The following is an 18146-nucleotide window of genomic DNA, read 5'->3' on the forward strand; positions in this document are numbered from 1 at the left end:
GTATATTCTTTTAAACATTCATTTTAATTAATCCCCTAATAGTTTTTTTTCAGTTTTCTAATGGGTGATCATCTTTAGTTAACTATTACATGTAATTATATTGATGCAAATATTCTAGATGATTTATACTTGCGTAATATTTGTGTAAAAAGGTTATAGTAAACATAAATCTATATATATATTTATGTATGCGTATATATATTTGTTTAAAAAAAATTGCCTACCAAACTCCTTAGTCAGTTTTTGGTCTAGACATGAAATAATATATAGGGGATTTGAACCCATACAAAATTTTATATTTGGGTTTTAGCCGGGGAAAATTGGTGCAAAAGTGTGAAAATTTTAAAAAATGAAATTTGCCTGGTTGTAAAATATGCTTAACTATGATATTTTGAATAATGCTGATTTCGTATTTATTATATTGGACCCAATATATAGTAATGATTTTAAAAGTTAAAGAAAAAAAAAGAAAGAAAGAATGACTCATGCGCCACCACCAAGAATCGAAACCAAAACGTTTAACTTAGGATTTATTTTTTCCTTTGACGTTAATGCCTGACCTATGAAGACATGTTTGCTGCAAGTCTAAAAATTAAAACATGAACCAATAGCGATTATGTTATGCATGTATATTTGTAATGCCATCATTCAACCTTCACCTGGCAAATTTGATTTTAATTTTCACACTTTTACACTGATTTTCCTCATCTAAAACCTAAATAAAAAGTTTCGCACTTTTTCCACCGTCTACACAATTTTAAATGGTCTGAAATATGAAACATTGCTTTCTGACATCCTCATTGTCATTCATCACTTGTATTCATATATAATTTTATACCCCCCTCTTCTCTCCCTTCTTTCTCTAAACGAACTTACAAACTCCCTTTATTACCTTTATTTTCTTTTAACCCCCTCTAATGTTTCATATATCCCCCCCCCCCACATCAAACAAACTTTTAAACCTCCTCCCCTTTTTTCTATTTTCTTTAACGGATAACAGTCGTTAAAGTTTTTTTGCCTTCCAATTTCAAATCATAAGAACATTAAACCATGCCACACACTAGACATTGTAAAATATTTTTCTCCCCTACAATTAAAAAAGTTCTTAAACTTTTTTAATTTTCAATTTTTTCTTGCCTGAGGAGATCAATAATGATCGAAATGGTCTGCACATCGTAGCAAAATATGACTATATTTACACAAAGGAAATAAAAAAAATCATATATATATATATATATATATAAAATTATAGTGATTCAATGAAATTAAAAAAAACTTTATTCAAATCAAGGATTTTTTTATTATTCCAAGTAAGACAGAATACTTTAGAAATTTTTATCTCCTTATCCTATAGGGGAAACCCTACCATCTCTCCTTATCCTATAGGGGATGCCTACCATCTCTTCAGAGGAGAAAATATTAGCAAATAGATATAACGGTATTCACCCTATTTGCTAAAGTCAGACATGGAAAATCATAATCAAAATTGATTAAATAGAAGTTACATAGCAGGGGAAATTGAAGAAAAGGATATAAAGGTCTAGTTCCAAATTGTGCGGTAAAATCCAAGGTAACTGTCCTTTAAAGCAGTAAAGTAATGAGATCCAGGCTGTATATTGTGCAATCCACATCATAGAGTAGAAGTCCAAGTTGGGCATATTTCTGGAGTAATTCTTCTTTATGGGCCGGTGAAAAGATTTTTATGGTCTGGTTGGAACTTTTTATTAAAGACCTTAGTATTACTGGAATTAAACGTTAGTGAGATAGGATAGGTAGAAAGGGATAGTGGAGGAGAGAGAAATTTAAAAATGAAGAGATGGATGGAGGGGGGCGGAAAAGACATATATATATATATATATATATATATATATATATATATATATATATATATATATATAGCAGAGAGTGACCTCTGTAGACAAGTTCAAACACGTTATAAAAAGCCATAAAAATGTTGAGTAGCCGTTTTGGTAGAAAATAAGTGTATTAGGTTATGTAGCTAAGGCTTTAGAGCTGGGTTACACTAGTACCAACAAGGATGACGCATTATTGAGTATTACGTGTCCTATTCATATCAAGGTAATTTCCTGATTCACACATATGAATAAATAGGAAAGTAATAATATACTATTTTCAAAGTGGGATTTTGTAGGGTTGTAATTCTAGCTATATTTTAAGTGTTATCTTGTTATAGGTACTATATTATTTTCTTTAAAAGATAATACGTATTTGAATAGTGGGATGCAAAATATGTTTGACGATTTCTATGTTTAGCCTTAAAATCATAAGATATTTTTCTAAATTAACGCATTATTGAGTATTACGCGCCCATATTTATATGTGTGGATCGGGAAATTACTTTGCGATGTGGAATGTTTAACACTATTTGTGGGTAGTAAAAGGGGATGAATTATAAAGCTCATTAATTGATAAGCTACATATTAGTTTGGAACAGTATTCTAACAAGATCCCAGAAGTGCCAATTATGTGTTAGAATTTAAAATTGTATACTGTTAATGTGTGCATTGTGAGTCTTTACTTAAAATGTAAATTAACAATAAGAAGGTATTATTATATAGGTTAGATGAGATTTTGAGAACTTATTTTTAAAAAAACATTTAATTCGCAAAGTTTTACCTTAGATTTCATTCACAAGCGATATGCATTTAGTATTATGTTTTTACCCATTTACCTGTATATATAGAGTGTATGTTACTTTAAGTTGGCTGTATTTAAATTTTTTCTTGTGTTTACATCTAGACACTAGTTCATTCTTGGCATTTATTATGGGTTTATTGAAGATGATAATGTTAACTGCTTCGGATATACAGAGATTGCAAAATGTCTCCTGGGGTATATGATCTAGATTTATTCAGTATACTTCATTTAATTGAATAGGGAAATTTCTTGTCTTCCAGGCTATTGATTAATGTATGTGCTATTATTATCATTGTTTTGAGATCTTTCATTTCTGAAAGAGTGCAAGTGGTTTGAAATTCTTACTTTAATTAAGTTAGAGGATGCGCCTATGTAAGTGAATGTTTTCCTTGTTTTATTATTGTTTATTGGTTAATTTATCCCAGTGTTGAGGAGTCTTATATTGGGGAGCTGAGCTGAGAGGGGGCCTGAAGGTGTATAACGCAGGTGCGATTTAATCCTATTCTGGTTTTCACTGGGAATTATATTATTGGATTTGTTTAATCTGGTTTTTGTTGTTATTGTTAGAACTCAGACCATATGTTCCCCTATATATACTTGCGTCCTGGGTACTTCGATTATTTTCATTATTTCCCCCATTAGATTGGTCGGTTGCATGTTTTGGTAATTTCGTGACTGTGCAAGCGTATAATATATATATCTGTAAAAATAGAAATGTATAATACGCGATTTTTTTTATCCTAGAACAACTGCCGGATAAACATCAGATATATCCATTTCTTAACAGTCTATTTTCAAGTGGCATTAAAGTGAATACCATAAATGAAAAGAAAAAAAGAATCTTTTAAAATGCAGGGGGGGGGAGGTAGCGGACAGGCGGAAGAAGGTTTTGAGGTTATAGGGAAATACCTCCACTTCAGATTTTAAAAACAAGTCAAGAACTATCTATCAATTCAAAGGATTGGCTACATAAACATTACTGAAAAATGAGACACCAAATTATATAATACTAGTTGTGGTGATGGTGGAGGGGGGGGGGTGCCTGGGTGTAAAATACACTTAAATTCGATATTTTAATTTGTCCAGATTTCGTTTATATTATTATTATAGAGCCGTGATTTCAAAAGTAAAAAACTTAAGTGCCATCAGCTCGAACCGAAACCAAAACTGTAGCATTCAAAGCTGTACCAACGTGAAACACATAAACCGATTAAAAATTGAAAATTAAAAATAAACTAAGATGAATGCACAAAATGTTTAACGATTTTTTTCAATTTTGACCCATTTTTGACCTCTTAAAAACAATTTTAACCGACTAAAGATTCATAAAAGAACAACCCGTAAAAAGTCCAATCATTTAGGACCCTAACACTGCTCTGCGACTTTCAGTTTCAGAGGAGATTTTTTTTTTTTTTTTTTTTACAAAGGCATCACCACATTATCAAGGCCCAGAGGCCACTCAAGGATAAGGGTTAAAGTGTACAGTAGAAGTTGGTCAATATAGTAATCATTAGTAATGAAAATTTGGTAAATTTAATAACTTATATGGAACGGCTCATCAAGAACTTATTTACCTTAGACTTGAACACAACCATATTGTAGTCAGCCGGAAAGCAGGAAAACGGAAGACAATTCCACAGGCGTGCAGTTCTAAGAAAGAAGCTTTGTTCATGGAATCTATGTTTAGGTTTAGGCACAGATAAAGAGTGGGGGAAATTATTGATAGTGTTTACAGCTAGACGAGTGTTTCTTGTGAAAGTTTGGCGAGGGGGGACCATAGATTGAAGCTCAGTTGAACACTTTCCATGAAAATAACGATACATCAGAGACAAACTCGCAACATCTCTTCTGTGAGATAGAGGTTGTAAGGAGGAGAAAAGGACATCTCCTACGAGGCTACGAAGTCTATTTTGAACTCTATCAAGGCAGGACAAGTCCTTTCTAGCAGCTCCTGCCCAGATGTGGCAACAGTATTCCATCCTTGGACGTACCTGGCTCTTATATAGATAGAGAATAGCATCAGCAGTGAGATATCTACTGGATCGATAGAAAGATCCCACCATTTTTCCAGCAGCCTTGGCAACAGATTTGATATACGTGTTCCATTTAAGATCAGGAGTAATGGTCAAGCCCAGAAGCTTGTCAAAACTTGAGGCCTCCTGAAGACGAGAGCCATTCATTTCAATTGATGACAAATGTGGATTAAAATGTTGATGATGTAAAGAGAGAAGCTTGGTTTTAGATGCATTAAAAGTAACCAGCCACTCCTTTCCCCATTGTACTACATGCTCAAGATCAGAGGAGAGAGAATTGGAGAGTACTTGCTCGTTTACTGTCTTAGATGTGGTACCATAAATGGTAGTGTCGTCAGCATAAATGTCTACAAATGATGTAAGGATATGATTTGGAAGATCATTAATGTAGATCAGGAAAAGAGTTGGGCCCAGGATGGATCCCTGAGGGACACCGGCATTAATACTGTGAGCTTCTGATTTTTGCCCCTCAACTACTACTCTTATGAACCTATCAGAAAGAAATGATTTAATAATTGAGAAGACTTTTCCAGCTATACCATAGCTAGCGATCTTATGAAGTAAACCTTTATGCCATACCCTATCAAAGGCTTTAGATATGTCAAGAGCAATTGCCCTAGAAAGATTGCCACCGTCGAGAGATTTGCTAATCCTATGCGATATAACTGTAAGGACATCTGCTGTAGATCTAGCAGAATGGAAACCATATTGAGTGTCACTAAGAAGGTTATTTTTGTTGAGATGTTTGATTACTTCTGTATTTAACACAGATTCTAGCAACTTACTCATGACGCACAGGAGACTTATTGGCCTGTACTGAGAGGGGGATGAGCGATCACCTGAATTCTTAAATACAGGGCATACTGATGAGATTTTCCAGGGAGATGGGAAACTATTCTCCTTAAGACAACATTTAAACAGTTTTGTAAGTATGGGCGCTAGTTCAGGTTGAAGTTTTTTGAGTACTATAATTGGAATACCATCAGGGCCAGTTGCTTTACTGGAATCAAGGTTTTTGATTAGCTTGGCAACATCACGTACAGATATACGTATATCACATAGCGTGTTTTCTGATACAGGAGGAAATATTGGGGGTTGGCGGTCTTGGTCGCAAAGGGTAGAATTAGCTGCAAAGTTCTTGACAAAGAGTTTGGCTTTGTCTGATGCTGACGAGATTACCTCAGGTCCATTGATAATAGTTGGGATGGAGCACACGCTTCTGTTCAGGATTCTGTTTGCTATTTGCCAAAACTGGTGGGAACCAAGCCGCTGCTCAGCTACTTTGGACTTAACAGATTGAGCATACAACTCTCTTGCGTTCCTTATTACTTTCTTACAATGGTTGCTGGCAGTCCTGAAAACGGCTTTAGTTTCCATACATCTATTACGTTTGAAGCAGTGGAAAAAGTGATTTCTGTGCGCAATGGCAGCAGCACATTCTGGAGAGAACCATGGCTGGCTGTTAGGTTTTTGCTGAAACTTTTTAGAGGGTATGAAATGGTCAATACCTACAATTAACCATTCAGTTAGGTCTAATACTATAGAGGACACATCCTTTTTAAACATGGAATGCAGAGGTAGATCAGATATAAATGTACGGAAGCTATCCCAGTCAGCCTTAGTGTATCGATATACTGTACGATGAAGTGGTACGTCTGGGGACTTATTACATTTCATTTTTATCTTAATTGATACAACAGAGTGGTCGGAAGATCCAAGAGGCGACAGAACATAAACTGAACATAGTTCAGGGCAAGTTGTGAGAAAAAGGTCTAGTAGGCTCGCATACTGGCCGTCATTATCGGGCACACGGGTAGGTTCCTGAACAATCTGAGTGAGGTCATAGGCAATGGAGAAATCATGACAGAACCTCCCCTCATCATCGGTCTTGTTTGAGTGGGTCAACCATTCGACGTTGTGAACATTGAAGTCTCCACATACGTGAATGTTAGCTGAAGGATAAGTAGAAAGGACTTGGTCAATTTTCTCAGATATGCTTTGAAAGATAGTAACTCCACTGTTGTGGGGGCGATAGAGAGTAAATATAAATGCAGTAGTGTGAGCTAAAGCAACCCGGAAGCACATATAGGGTAAGTTAGGATCTTCCCTGGAGATGTCCCTCCCACATGGAAAGCTATCTTTAATATAGGCACATATTCCATGCCCATGGCGATCTTGGGGGTCAGATTTAGAAGTTAAGTTAGAGTATCCTGTAATTGCAAACTCATCTAGGGAAATAGCCTGTCCAATGCCAGTTTCACTTAAAAATAAAAGGTCTGGTTTAGTCTCCTGTAATTGGGTTTCAACCTCTGGAAGGTTAGAACGTAGACCCCTGATGTTGGAGAAGGAGACATGGTAGTAGGGGTCTACGTTGGAAGTTGGAGAACCGGGTTTAATCGTGTATTTTTTCTTGAAACTTGTCATGATGAAATTTTGGAATTTGTGGACTAGGTCGACAGATTTACTTAGAGCAGGACAGAGAGGGGAAACTAAGAAAGAAAAAGAAACGAAGAATTTTTTTTTTTTTGTACCACATGATAAGGTAAAGCCATAACAATTACCCACTAGTATGGCATCGAGAGGCCCCACCAGAAGCTACTGCATGGTCCAGATTCCATTCACCAAATGGCAATACAGCAGCCCCAGTACTTTGCACCTGCTGATAGGACAGCCTCCTTAGTGGTTAATCCAAGGTTCGGGTCCCTGACTATCAGGCGGATAACGTCAGCCCAGACAAAACGTTTACCTCCAGCACCCTTACTAGTGACATGGCTACAAGGATAGACATAGAAACAGAAAATTTCCACCAACTCTGTCAACTGTTCGCGCAAAAATACTGCCAACCTAGAAAACATAGAGTTTGAAAAGATTCATAAAAGAACAACCCGTAAAAAGTCCAATCATTTAGGACCCTAACACTGCTCTGCGACTTTCAGTTTCAGAGGAGATAGAGTTTGAAAATATGGAGACAGACTGAGAGATAAACAGACATATAGCCGTTTATATATAATACTAGCCTAACAGTTGCCGAGGAAATCAGATTCAGTGATGAAATTGTAATACTAATACCATCACTATTAATGATAATAGTAATACTGAGAAAAATACAATACAAATAATAATGATACTAGTGATTGCAATACTCATAACGATACTTATAGAACAAGCAATAGCGATAAAATAGTATCATTAATTAATTAAAGAAATAAAATACTAAATAGAATGGTAATAAATGAAATTAATGAATTCGATATAACTCGAAAAAAATGAATTTCTCGAACTACTGATATTATCATTAAATTAAGCATTGTTTATTTAATATTTTTACAAAACAAAAAATTTATAATAGCAATAATATTTCTACTTTGTTTTAAATTACAGATTTCGCAGAATTTTTATACACAAGAGTTTAATAATTTCCTTGCTCGCAAGAATGTGAAACTTTCGGCATAACAATCTTTAAATAATATTGGCCAGTAATTAAAAAGAAAATTAAGACGGAGTTGTACAATTACATGCGTAATTTCTATACTGATAGGTTTTTAGAAATTTTTTCACTGGAAACCAGATTATAAAAATAAAAAATCATTATTTCAATATTTGAAAGGGGTGTTCACTTTTAAGTAGGCACCGCCAAAACTGGGGGGGGGGGACAGGTAAGTACTTTTTGACAGACCGTCTTTTTAAAAATCTACCAAAAATTAGGTAATTATCCAATCAATACGAAATTTTCAGTGATTATTAAGAGAAGAATGAACTTTATAACAGTGTACTTATTTTTCATAAACAATATTCTTTTTTTGCTTACAACCCCCCCCCCCCCTGTTTTGAGAGGGTTCCAAATATGCTTAAAATAATCATCTGAAACTGAACAAAACATATTGTGTTGTTGTAAGGGACGGGATTATAGATTAAAAAAAAAATTTTTTGCATACCTTATTTTCACGTCTGAATATCAGAACTTCGATTGTGTTTAATTATCCAGCTTTTGAGTTTTGAAGTGTGAAATCCGGTGAATATGTTAAGTAAAATAATTAATTTAAGTTAAGCAAAACAAAAACTTTTTTTTTTAATATTTATACGAAAAAAGCCATTTTAAAATCTTTGATAAATAAATTAACAATTTCTTTTTAGCGAGCCGAATAATGCATGACCATTATTAAACAGGGCATGCTTTGAAGAATCGATACAAAAAAAAAAAAAAATTCGATAACTATTGTGCCCTTTGTGTTAAAAATGTCATTTTTTCAATCCATTTTGGAAACGTTTGCCGCCTTTCAACTATGGTAGACCAAACGCGCTGAAGTAATTTTTTTTTATTCTGCTTTAAATTGCCCCTCCTCCCCATTTTGGAGAGCCTGGCCCCCACACACATACACATTAAAAACCAAACTCATACAAATGGTCACCCATCTGGTACTGGCCAGTCTCAGCGTTAATAATGCATTGAAATTTTAGTTACTGAAAAATAAGTTTTTTTTTGTCTTTTTGGTCTTCCGTAGTTTGCTTTTTATCAAGTACAAATGTAAACAGAGTAATCAAATCGACTCGAAGTAACTGGTTGTCTATATGAATAAGTGGAATTATTTGAAATCCAGGTACTTATATTATAATATTTTTGCATATTCTCATAGAAAATCACCCTAAATCTTAGTTAGACAAGAAATAAACAAATTAATTCTTTCAAAAACCTTTTTTTTTAACTAACTTTTTAACTAACTTTAAATAACACAAAGATATACTAAACTGACTTTTTACATTTAAAAATGGAATTATTTCCCTTTTGTTAACTTTTTTTTTTTTTTTTTTTTAAATATTTTATGTTTTCTATATATAAGTACAATTGTGAATATCCTTTTGATCATATTCGTTTTTTTGGGGGGGGGGGGGCACAATTAAAAAAAAAGATTAAAACAGAGCGAAATTTAAGTTTTCATTCCATTTTTACAACAACCATAAAACAGCGCATATTCAGCAAGTTTTACTTTAAGTTATAGACATCTAGATCTGCTTACATTATATTAAAAACCGAGCGACCCATAAAAATCTGGTAGCCGAGTGTCAAATCTGCTTAAAATATTGAAAAAAAAAAAAAGAAAACAAAAAAGAAAAAATAGAACCTCTCCCAAACATACTGGCAATAATTTGGTTTCGTCCTTTCCTTGAGCGTTTCCAACAAGGGGGATTGATTTACTAGGATTTGTATTAGAAGCTGAGCACTTTTTAAAATTATTTAATTGTTGAATTTGCATTTTGGTTAAATTTATTAGTTTGCCATCACTGATAGCCCACTCAAAAAATTGAACAAAAGACGAAATTAAAAAAAAATGGTACTCATGCAGAATTTGACCCCCCCCCCCCGTATTCCAATTATAGTTAGGGTTCGATCGGCAATCACCAGATTCAACCGAGCGTTGTTCAAATGTTGAAACACTAAATCAACATTTTATTTATTTTTTTGCAAAATTAGTGATGGGAGTATTTTTTCTGTTTATTTTCTTAACATCTGTTGACAAAAAAATAATTTTTACATTCTCTTGAAAAAAAAAGAAAAAAAAAACTTTTCTTTACTTTCACCTATTTACAGTGTTCATATAAAGCATTCATCTGTTCTTTTTATAATAAAAATTCCGTTTTCAAAAAGAAATGTTTACTGCCAACTTTCTTTAAAAAAAAAAAAAAAAAAAAAAAAAGTGCAAGTTTTCCTGAAAAAAAAAAAAAAAAAAAATTCCACCTAACAATTTATGGTAAAAAATTAATCTTTTTGTGGAAAAAAAAACTTTTCTTGATAAAAAAAAAAAATTGCAAAATATAAAAGTAAATGAACAATACAAAATGCAATTTTTCTTAAGGAATGTGTTCCATTTTAACAAACTGAGCCACAGCAACGCGTGGCCGGGTACAGCTAGTATAACTAAAATTGTTATTTTTTCGCGACTATCATAAAAATGCATATAAAATGTGTATATATTTTCTCAAAAAAAAAAAAAAAAAAAAAAAAAAACATACTTGTGAGGGTGATCATTAAATTTTAGCTCTACTAGTAGTTTAAAATCAATAAATATTTCTTATTTTATCAGTAATACCAGCAGTGGAAGATTTTGTTTAAAAATTAAAATCAAATAATAAAAAGATAATTAAAGGAATCATTTTTGGCATCAGAAAATACTCACAAATTTTTCTGATTCTGCTACCCTTCCCCAAAAGTTTCGGTTTTTCATATTCCCGATTCTGATTAATCATCTCAACACTAGGGTGATGGCCATAAAATCATGTCAAAAACTTTTCGGCTTATTCTATGCTAACTACTCACCAAAATACTGCATTCATTCAGTGAATTGATCACACTTAAAAAATTAAGAAAAAACCCAAGTGCTTTCAATAAATTTTTATTTGAAAAAGAAAAAAAGTGTACAATGAGTCATGATAAGGAGTAGGTCAACATTAAAGAAAAAAGGAATGATGAACAAAAAATAATAATGATGCAAGAGTAGGTCGCTCATTGTTTCCAGAGTGATCCAGAAACAAACGGGTCGGTCTCTAAATGGGAGTGGGACACCAAAATTAAACAGATCAGAGTGAAATACGGGAATGGATGTTCTCCAAGCTATAAGATAATACTTTAGGAGGTAACCGGTAAGCGAAATAAATGTGGGGAATTGGCATCTTTAGATGATCATAGTAAAAAAAAAAAAAAAAAGAAAAGGTGGTGGGCAGGACTCATTTACTGCACTAGCTAAAGGTTTTTTAAAATTTTATTTTCCTACCACGACAGGAAGATGTAACACAAGGTCGGGAAAGTTAGATTTGAAAAGCCAGTGGCCCAAAGGAAAAGCACTCTGGCCTGCAAAAAGAATGCCTGGGTGGCAGGGGAGCTTCAGGCGACTAGTAATAAACTAATCGCTTAGAGGGTGAGAAGGCAAAGCCTGGATGGGTGGACCTATTAGAATTGTGTGGGATCAAATATCAGCAAACAGAAAACAGGGCACTTCAAAAATGACCTAGACTCTGGTGGCCTCGGTGCCAGGGGAAACCTCCGGTTTACTTAGACGAAGCAAGGCATTGTGCGATTGTAGTTTTATATAATTCATTAGACAGCTAACTCGACTCCATCTAATAGTAAGTAAAATGCCAAATATAATTTTAAAAAAAACTTCTTTTTCATCATGGAAAATTTGTAGATTAACGCCCTAAGCCGAATTCCCCATTACCAACAACTAAGATTCTATTTTTTTTATGCGATTACGTGTGAATACCTTGTAAAATTCGGTGGGAATAGCAAAAAATAATAATAATAATCTATTATAATAAATCCGTATGTTTGTTTACAATGGCATCATAGCATATATGATATATATACGCTATGACGTCATGTATGACGTCATAGCAGATAACGTTACACACAATGCCATAATGTATTACATTATATACTTGGCCTTCGGGACAAGATCAAAGTGTAGTATCTGTACTTCAGATGCTGCACTTCTATTTCTTGTTCTCTTTCGGTGGAGGAGAAATCCTTCACGACTGAGACAATTTTTATTTTTGTACCTTTTCTCCACGTTAAAAAACGACCCTGGTGTCTAACTCTGTCCCGTGGGGAGGCATAGTAAATAGGTACATTATATACAGGGTGGGTAAAATGGAAGTAGATTCCCTGGGTAACGCCGAGCAGCCTGCTAGTAAATAAAACAATTATTTTAGAATTTGGAGTGGGAGATCAGTTTTGCAGATTAAGTTCACGTAAAATTATCCCTCTATTTTGGACCGTTATAACTTTGTTTTAGTTTATATTTGTTTTTTGTTTTTTATTACTAATCCGAAGTCCAACCAACAAAAACAAAACCACATGGGCAGCACTTTTTATGCCCACCACCAATCACGATCGTTCCATCAACCTAACCATGAATGCCCATACCGAGTGAGCCTTCAACTTCCAAAACACTGCCACTTAAAACTTATCACTTATGCCACTGATACTACCCTTCGTACAAATTCCGGTTATATCCAAAATCAGTGCTAAGAAAATACTGTTGATCATGGAATGGAACAGAAGCATAACATGAAAAACGAAATCATATATTTCTAAAAATTACTTTAGTTTTAACACTTGTGTATCATGAAACAAAAAAAAAAAAAAAAAAGAAATATTTCTTGTATTATCAAATAATAAAACAAAAGGAATATGTTCAATTTTTACAGTTCTAGAAATAAAGTTTTTTGGAATAATATATTAAATATTTTTACACTTATTGTGTGTTATCACTTGTATAATAATTCTGGTTTCATTTACCAACGTCTCCCTGAAAAGGAGACGTTGATAAACGAAATCAGTCAATCAATCCTAGCTCAAAAGATCAAGGGTTTTCCTAACGATATTGATGGTGCCTACAATAGCAGAGGTATGAAGCCCCCCCCACCCCCACCCCCAAAAAAAACACTACACCTAGCATACCAACTACGATCAGGATTATTTGTGTTTTAACTGTGTATACGCCTTACCTCCAAGGCCAATGGAGCATAATTGCTCCACCTCGTTCTCCTTTTCTCACGTTCCTGTCCCAGGGTACTGAGAAGTCTACACTTGCCACTTTTTTTTAGACCTTGTCAATGATGACCAAATCTGGGTGATTATGTTCCAATTGCTTAGTTGCCATGACACACTTGTCCCACCATACTTCTACATCACCATCCTCACTTGTTCTCATTTTATCAGGCACCTCCTCAAACCACTTTCCAGCATACTCCCCCCACCTTCTTACAAATCTCTCATTATATCCAGAGCCCCATGCGATCGTGTCTTTTGCAGTACTCTCTAAACCAATACGCTACACCTTGCTACAAGGTGTGCAATTAACTCTGAAACCTTTCCACAAATCCGGCATTCTGCAGCAACATCCTCTCCTAGAACCACTTATTGAACAGTCACATTCCTAATGCCTGCTCTTGTGCTGCACAAACAAAAGCTTCAGTACTCTTAGCCAGATACCCAGCTCTAAGCCATTGCCATGATCTTTCATCAGCCACATTTGCTACATCCTGGAAGAACTTTCCGTGCATTTTCTTCCCAGACAGTTTCTCTGCTTTTTCTCTGCATGAACAGAGAAAAAGCAGAGGAACTGGCTGTCAAATATATCACATATTCAGCCGTGGTCTCACTTCCACTTCATTGGCCACAACCTTGAGCATCCACTCGTCACTTCTAACCACATGCTCCTTCAGCGATGTCCCCTCAGCTCTAACACAATCTTTTACACTTCTCAATCCTCTCTCACCATCTTTCCACTTCTGATACAATCTAGCTAGACTACTTCGAATGTGGAATATACCAAACATTGCTAAAACTTTTCTTGTTTTGATTTCCATAGCATGCAACTCCTAAACTTAAAAAAAAAAAAAAATTTCCCTCGATAAAATAGAATTAAAATATATTAAATCAAAAATTCATGTATTTCTTTTCTCAAAGAAGAAAAAAAATTCAACGACTTTTTTTTTTTATTAAGGCAAAAACTTATAAAATGTGACTAGTTTTGAACTATGGGGACATATTTCTTCACGCACAAGGCTAGACGGCTAACGTGAACGTGTGGTTTTTATGTCATCCTGTCCATCTGTATTTCAAAACAAGAACAAACACTACTTCCCAACAAAATATGGAAGCAGGTAGTTACCCAAAATAAACACTCGTAAAACCGTATTTGATATTTAATATACAAATGTTTATAATATTATTAATCATTAAACTGTGTAAACCTTAAGACCTAACAAAATTATAACAAAGATTAATTATTAATTGCAGTTTTAAGAAGATAAACAAAGGTTTTAACAAATCATTAAGTCGCTTCTGCTTTTCCATAGTTCGTATAGTTAACAAATCTGACGTCACGGAATCATGCATATTTTTTTTTCTTCACATTCATTTGGCAATGCCTATAGATTTCAGTTTTAAACCACACGTCTTGTGTTATCACGAAAGAAAATGACTTTTTTTTTTTTACATTTCTTTAAATAAAGGAAATAAATTTTTGGTACTTAATGACAAGTGTGGACCCTGCGCAAACATTTGTCTATTTAGCCATGAAAAACTTTTTCAGGCCAAAATAATTTTTTTTAAAAAGCCACCCAAAAAAATGCCAAATTGATTTTATTTTTATTCATTCTAAATTTATTTTATTTTCATTTTAAATTCATCCCAATTTTTTTTTTTGTACATTTATAATTTAAAAAAAAAAATGCTTACGCAATTATTTGAGTGGACAAAGAACTTTGATTCTTCTTATAATTTAAAGAAATAATTTAAATTATAAGAATCGAAGTCCTTTGTCCACTCAAATAGTTGCGTAAGCATTTTTTTTTATATAATAAATGTACAAAAAATATTTGGATAAAATAAAATAAAAATGAATTTAAAAATAAAACAAATTTAGAATGAAATAAAATAAAATAAAAACAAGCACAAAAGAAAAGTATGAATGAAATTTACTCAAAGAAAAAAAAAGTCAAAACAGAAAACACGCTAGATTAATTTGGAGTTTATAATCAATTTGGCATTTTCTTTGGCTTTTTAAAAATTATTTTGGCCTGAAAAAGTTTTTCATGGCTAAATAGACCAATGTTTTGCACAGGGTCCACACTCGTCGTTAAGTACCAACCGTAGTACTAAAAATTATAGAAAAATTATTTTTTTAAAAATAAATGGACATTTATTTATATAGACAACAAACCGAAAACGTTGTCAAGAAACAAATATAACAAATAAATGTTACCAAAGGCAAGATAAGTTGCTATTTTACCTCAATGGATAAGTTTTGGTCAATGTTTACGACGTGCCCCAGCGTATTATAAGCACCCCAACCTCCCCATGTTCAGAATAAACACCTCCCAACCTCGAAAGCTGTTTTTAACATGGGGGGGGGAGAAGGTATTCTGAAAGCCATTCTTAACATGGGGAGGTTGGGGTGCTTATAATACGCTGGGGCACGTCGTAAAAATTGACCTAAGTTTTTGATGCTTTAACATATTTTAAAGTGTTTATTCAGTTTGAAACACAAGTAGTGGCGTAGTGCCGAGAGCTTCAATTAGAACGCCAACAAAATAGCGGGCATGAGGCTGTCGTCTTTGGGGTTTCGATACTCGCTTTTATTTAAAAACAATACTAAAAAACAAAACAAAAAAAAAACACAAAATAAATGCCACCGTCGTTCTGTGTTTCAAACTAAGTAAACGCTTTAAAATAAGTTAAAACACCAAAAACTTTTTCGAGTGGGTAGAAGAGCAACTTATCTTGTCTTTGGTAACATTTGTTTGTTTCTTTGACACTTTTTTTCGGTTTGCTGTGTATATAAATAAAATTAAATGTTCCCCAAAATCGCTAAACAAAATTGAATATGATTCATACACATACTTCCTTAAAAAAAACAAAAAAAAAACAGACATTATAAAGGGAGATAATTTCTGAAAAGAGTAAAACATTTTAAAATAGGAAAATAAAAATACTGTAATTTGCTAAAGTCTTATAATTTTCACTTTTTTTTTTTTTAAGTTTAACTAATTTACTTTAGTTGACTAACTTACCTTCCATTTGATGTATTCGACGAATATCTTCTTTAAAACTAAGTTGTAAAATAAATCCACTTGCTGCGACTCGAAGCGACTAATAACGAAGTTTGTGCGCTTTTGCGCTGTTCGGTTTCTGTGGGAAATTCCCAATCACGTGATAGAGCTATTTTCTAGGAAAGCACTTTTTTTTCTTTTTTTTTTTTTTTCCCCCCCTCTCCATTTTATTATTCTGAAATATTATTATTGCAAAAAGAAAAACAGAAACTGTACTAATTTAGAATTACACTAATTACAAAAACAAAAATGGAGAAAATCTTTATGGTGCACTGGTGCAGAGTGCACGCACGTCACGGAACGAAGATGTCATATTCCAAAAATCACATAAATTGATCAAGTAGTTTTTTATAAACTAAGACAATCAAATTTTATAACGATCGATCATGATATATAAATAAGAGGGGGGAACTCAATTCGTAACTACAGGGATCAGAATCAGCCGATGAATAGATATTTTGGGGTTCTCTTGGTCCTTTTGTTTCCCAATTTTTCGTCTGCTACAATTTTTATCACGTGATTACGGTGTAGCGAGAATAAAATAAACCATTCATTCAAGTGTCGCTTGTTATGGATTTAGCTGAATACGATAATAAAATAAAAAAATCACTTTGATACATATGTTACCGGGCTGGCACTTGAGTAATGGCTTATTTTATTGTCACTATACCGTAATCACGTTTCCCGACCTATGTAATTCTATTAAAATTTCTTTTCGTTTGTCGCATTATTTTAAAGCTTTTTTTTTTTTTAATTTTTTTTTTTAATTTTTTTTTTGGGGGGGGGCGTGTGAAAAACGATTTCTAAGATTTTTGAAATGGTAAGAAAAATCATTTCGATCATTTTCACGCGTTAAAACTAGGCGTGTTCGACGTAGAATTTCGTTCGAATGTATTTTATATAAATTATGTGCGTGTTATTTTTTTTTTTTTTTTAAGAAATGGGTCTAAAATACTTCTAGTTAAGAGTGAGTAAGGACTGCCCCCCCCCCGCCATCTTACACAAACTTTTGATGGACTAATTCATAAAGAGATTTTTTTTTTTTAATATTTTATTTTCGAATAAATAATTCTAATAGAAGTATTGGAATACAAAAAAAAAATAATAGAAAAAATACTATGTTCTCTAACGCGTCGCTACGCTACGATAGGTTTTTGATATCAGGAATTTTGACTTTTCACCCGGAGGAGGGGGATTTCCTAAACGAAAAAAACCTTTATCTTAGCCCGCCTATCACTACGCCCACACAGCTCGTTTAAATAGATTTTAAATCGATAAGAATAGCTGGCTGAGCGTAGGGAAAGGCGGGGCTAAGAGAATCGTTTTATAATCAGCAGCAGTTGTGTGGGCGTAATGGAGGAACCCGGATGTATTCATAATCATTACGTCAGAAATGAAGAATGAGAAACAGAAATAAAATCCAGCCAAATCGCTGATGTCTTTCTTACTAGAAAAGTATCGAGAAATGCACTCTTTCTCTACTCTAATTTATTTTTTATTATTTCCATGCAGGGTACCCAACTCTCAGAGCACTCTTCTTTGTCTTGACAGAGTACAAAATCAACTTCGAAATCTAGTGCAGAATTTTCTCCCTTCTTCCCTATTATTTTCATGAAAGGTGCTCAACTGTGTTTTAATCTTTGGTTTCTCCTACTTACTAAGACATTCACAGCAAGAACTCGTCTTGTTACCATCACTGCAAAGAGCTTTCCTTCCTTCCTTCCTCCATGTGCTTAACATCCAATGAAATTTCTATGAACAGACTTTGTGTTCAAATCCAATGTCAACACAAACTTATCATAAACAGTCCCCATAAGTAATCAAATTTTGTTCATTTCATTC

At 33.6% G+C, this 18146-nt stretch overlaps 1 protein-coding gene and 1 long non-coding RNA gene across 3 annotated transcripts in view; one reads left to right on the top strand and one right to left on the bottom strand.

Moving 5' to 3' along the window:
• LOC145252715 (uncharacterized) overlaps positions 1 to 16461 on the bottom strand; it is a 29414-nt gene extending 12953 nt beyond the window's left edge. Inside the window, exon 1 of the mRNA XM_080112553.1 lies at positions 16266 to 16461. Within this exon, the coding sequence (XP_079968679.1) occupies positions 16266 to 16272 (7 nt within the window). The 5' untranslated portion in view covers positions 16273 to 16461. The remainder of the gene's footprint in view (positions 1 to 16265) is intronic.
• The window catches only part of LOC145252718 (uncharacterized), a 178030-nt gene that overhangs the window by 153793 nt on the left and 6091 nt on the right, over positions 1 to 18146 (top strand). The window lies entirely within an intron of this gene.

This window comes from Euprymna scolopes, chromosome 29 (assembly GCF_053919585.1).
Source record: "Euprymna scolopes isolate OS-2025 chromosome 29, ASM5391958v1, whole genome shotgun sequence".
Lineage (NCBI taxonomy): Eukaryota > Metazoa > Mollusca > Cephalopoda > Sepiida > Sepiolidae > Euprymna > Euprymna scolopes.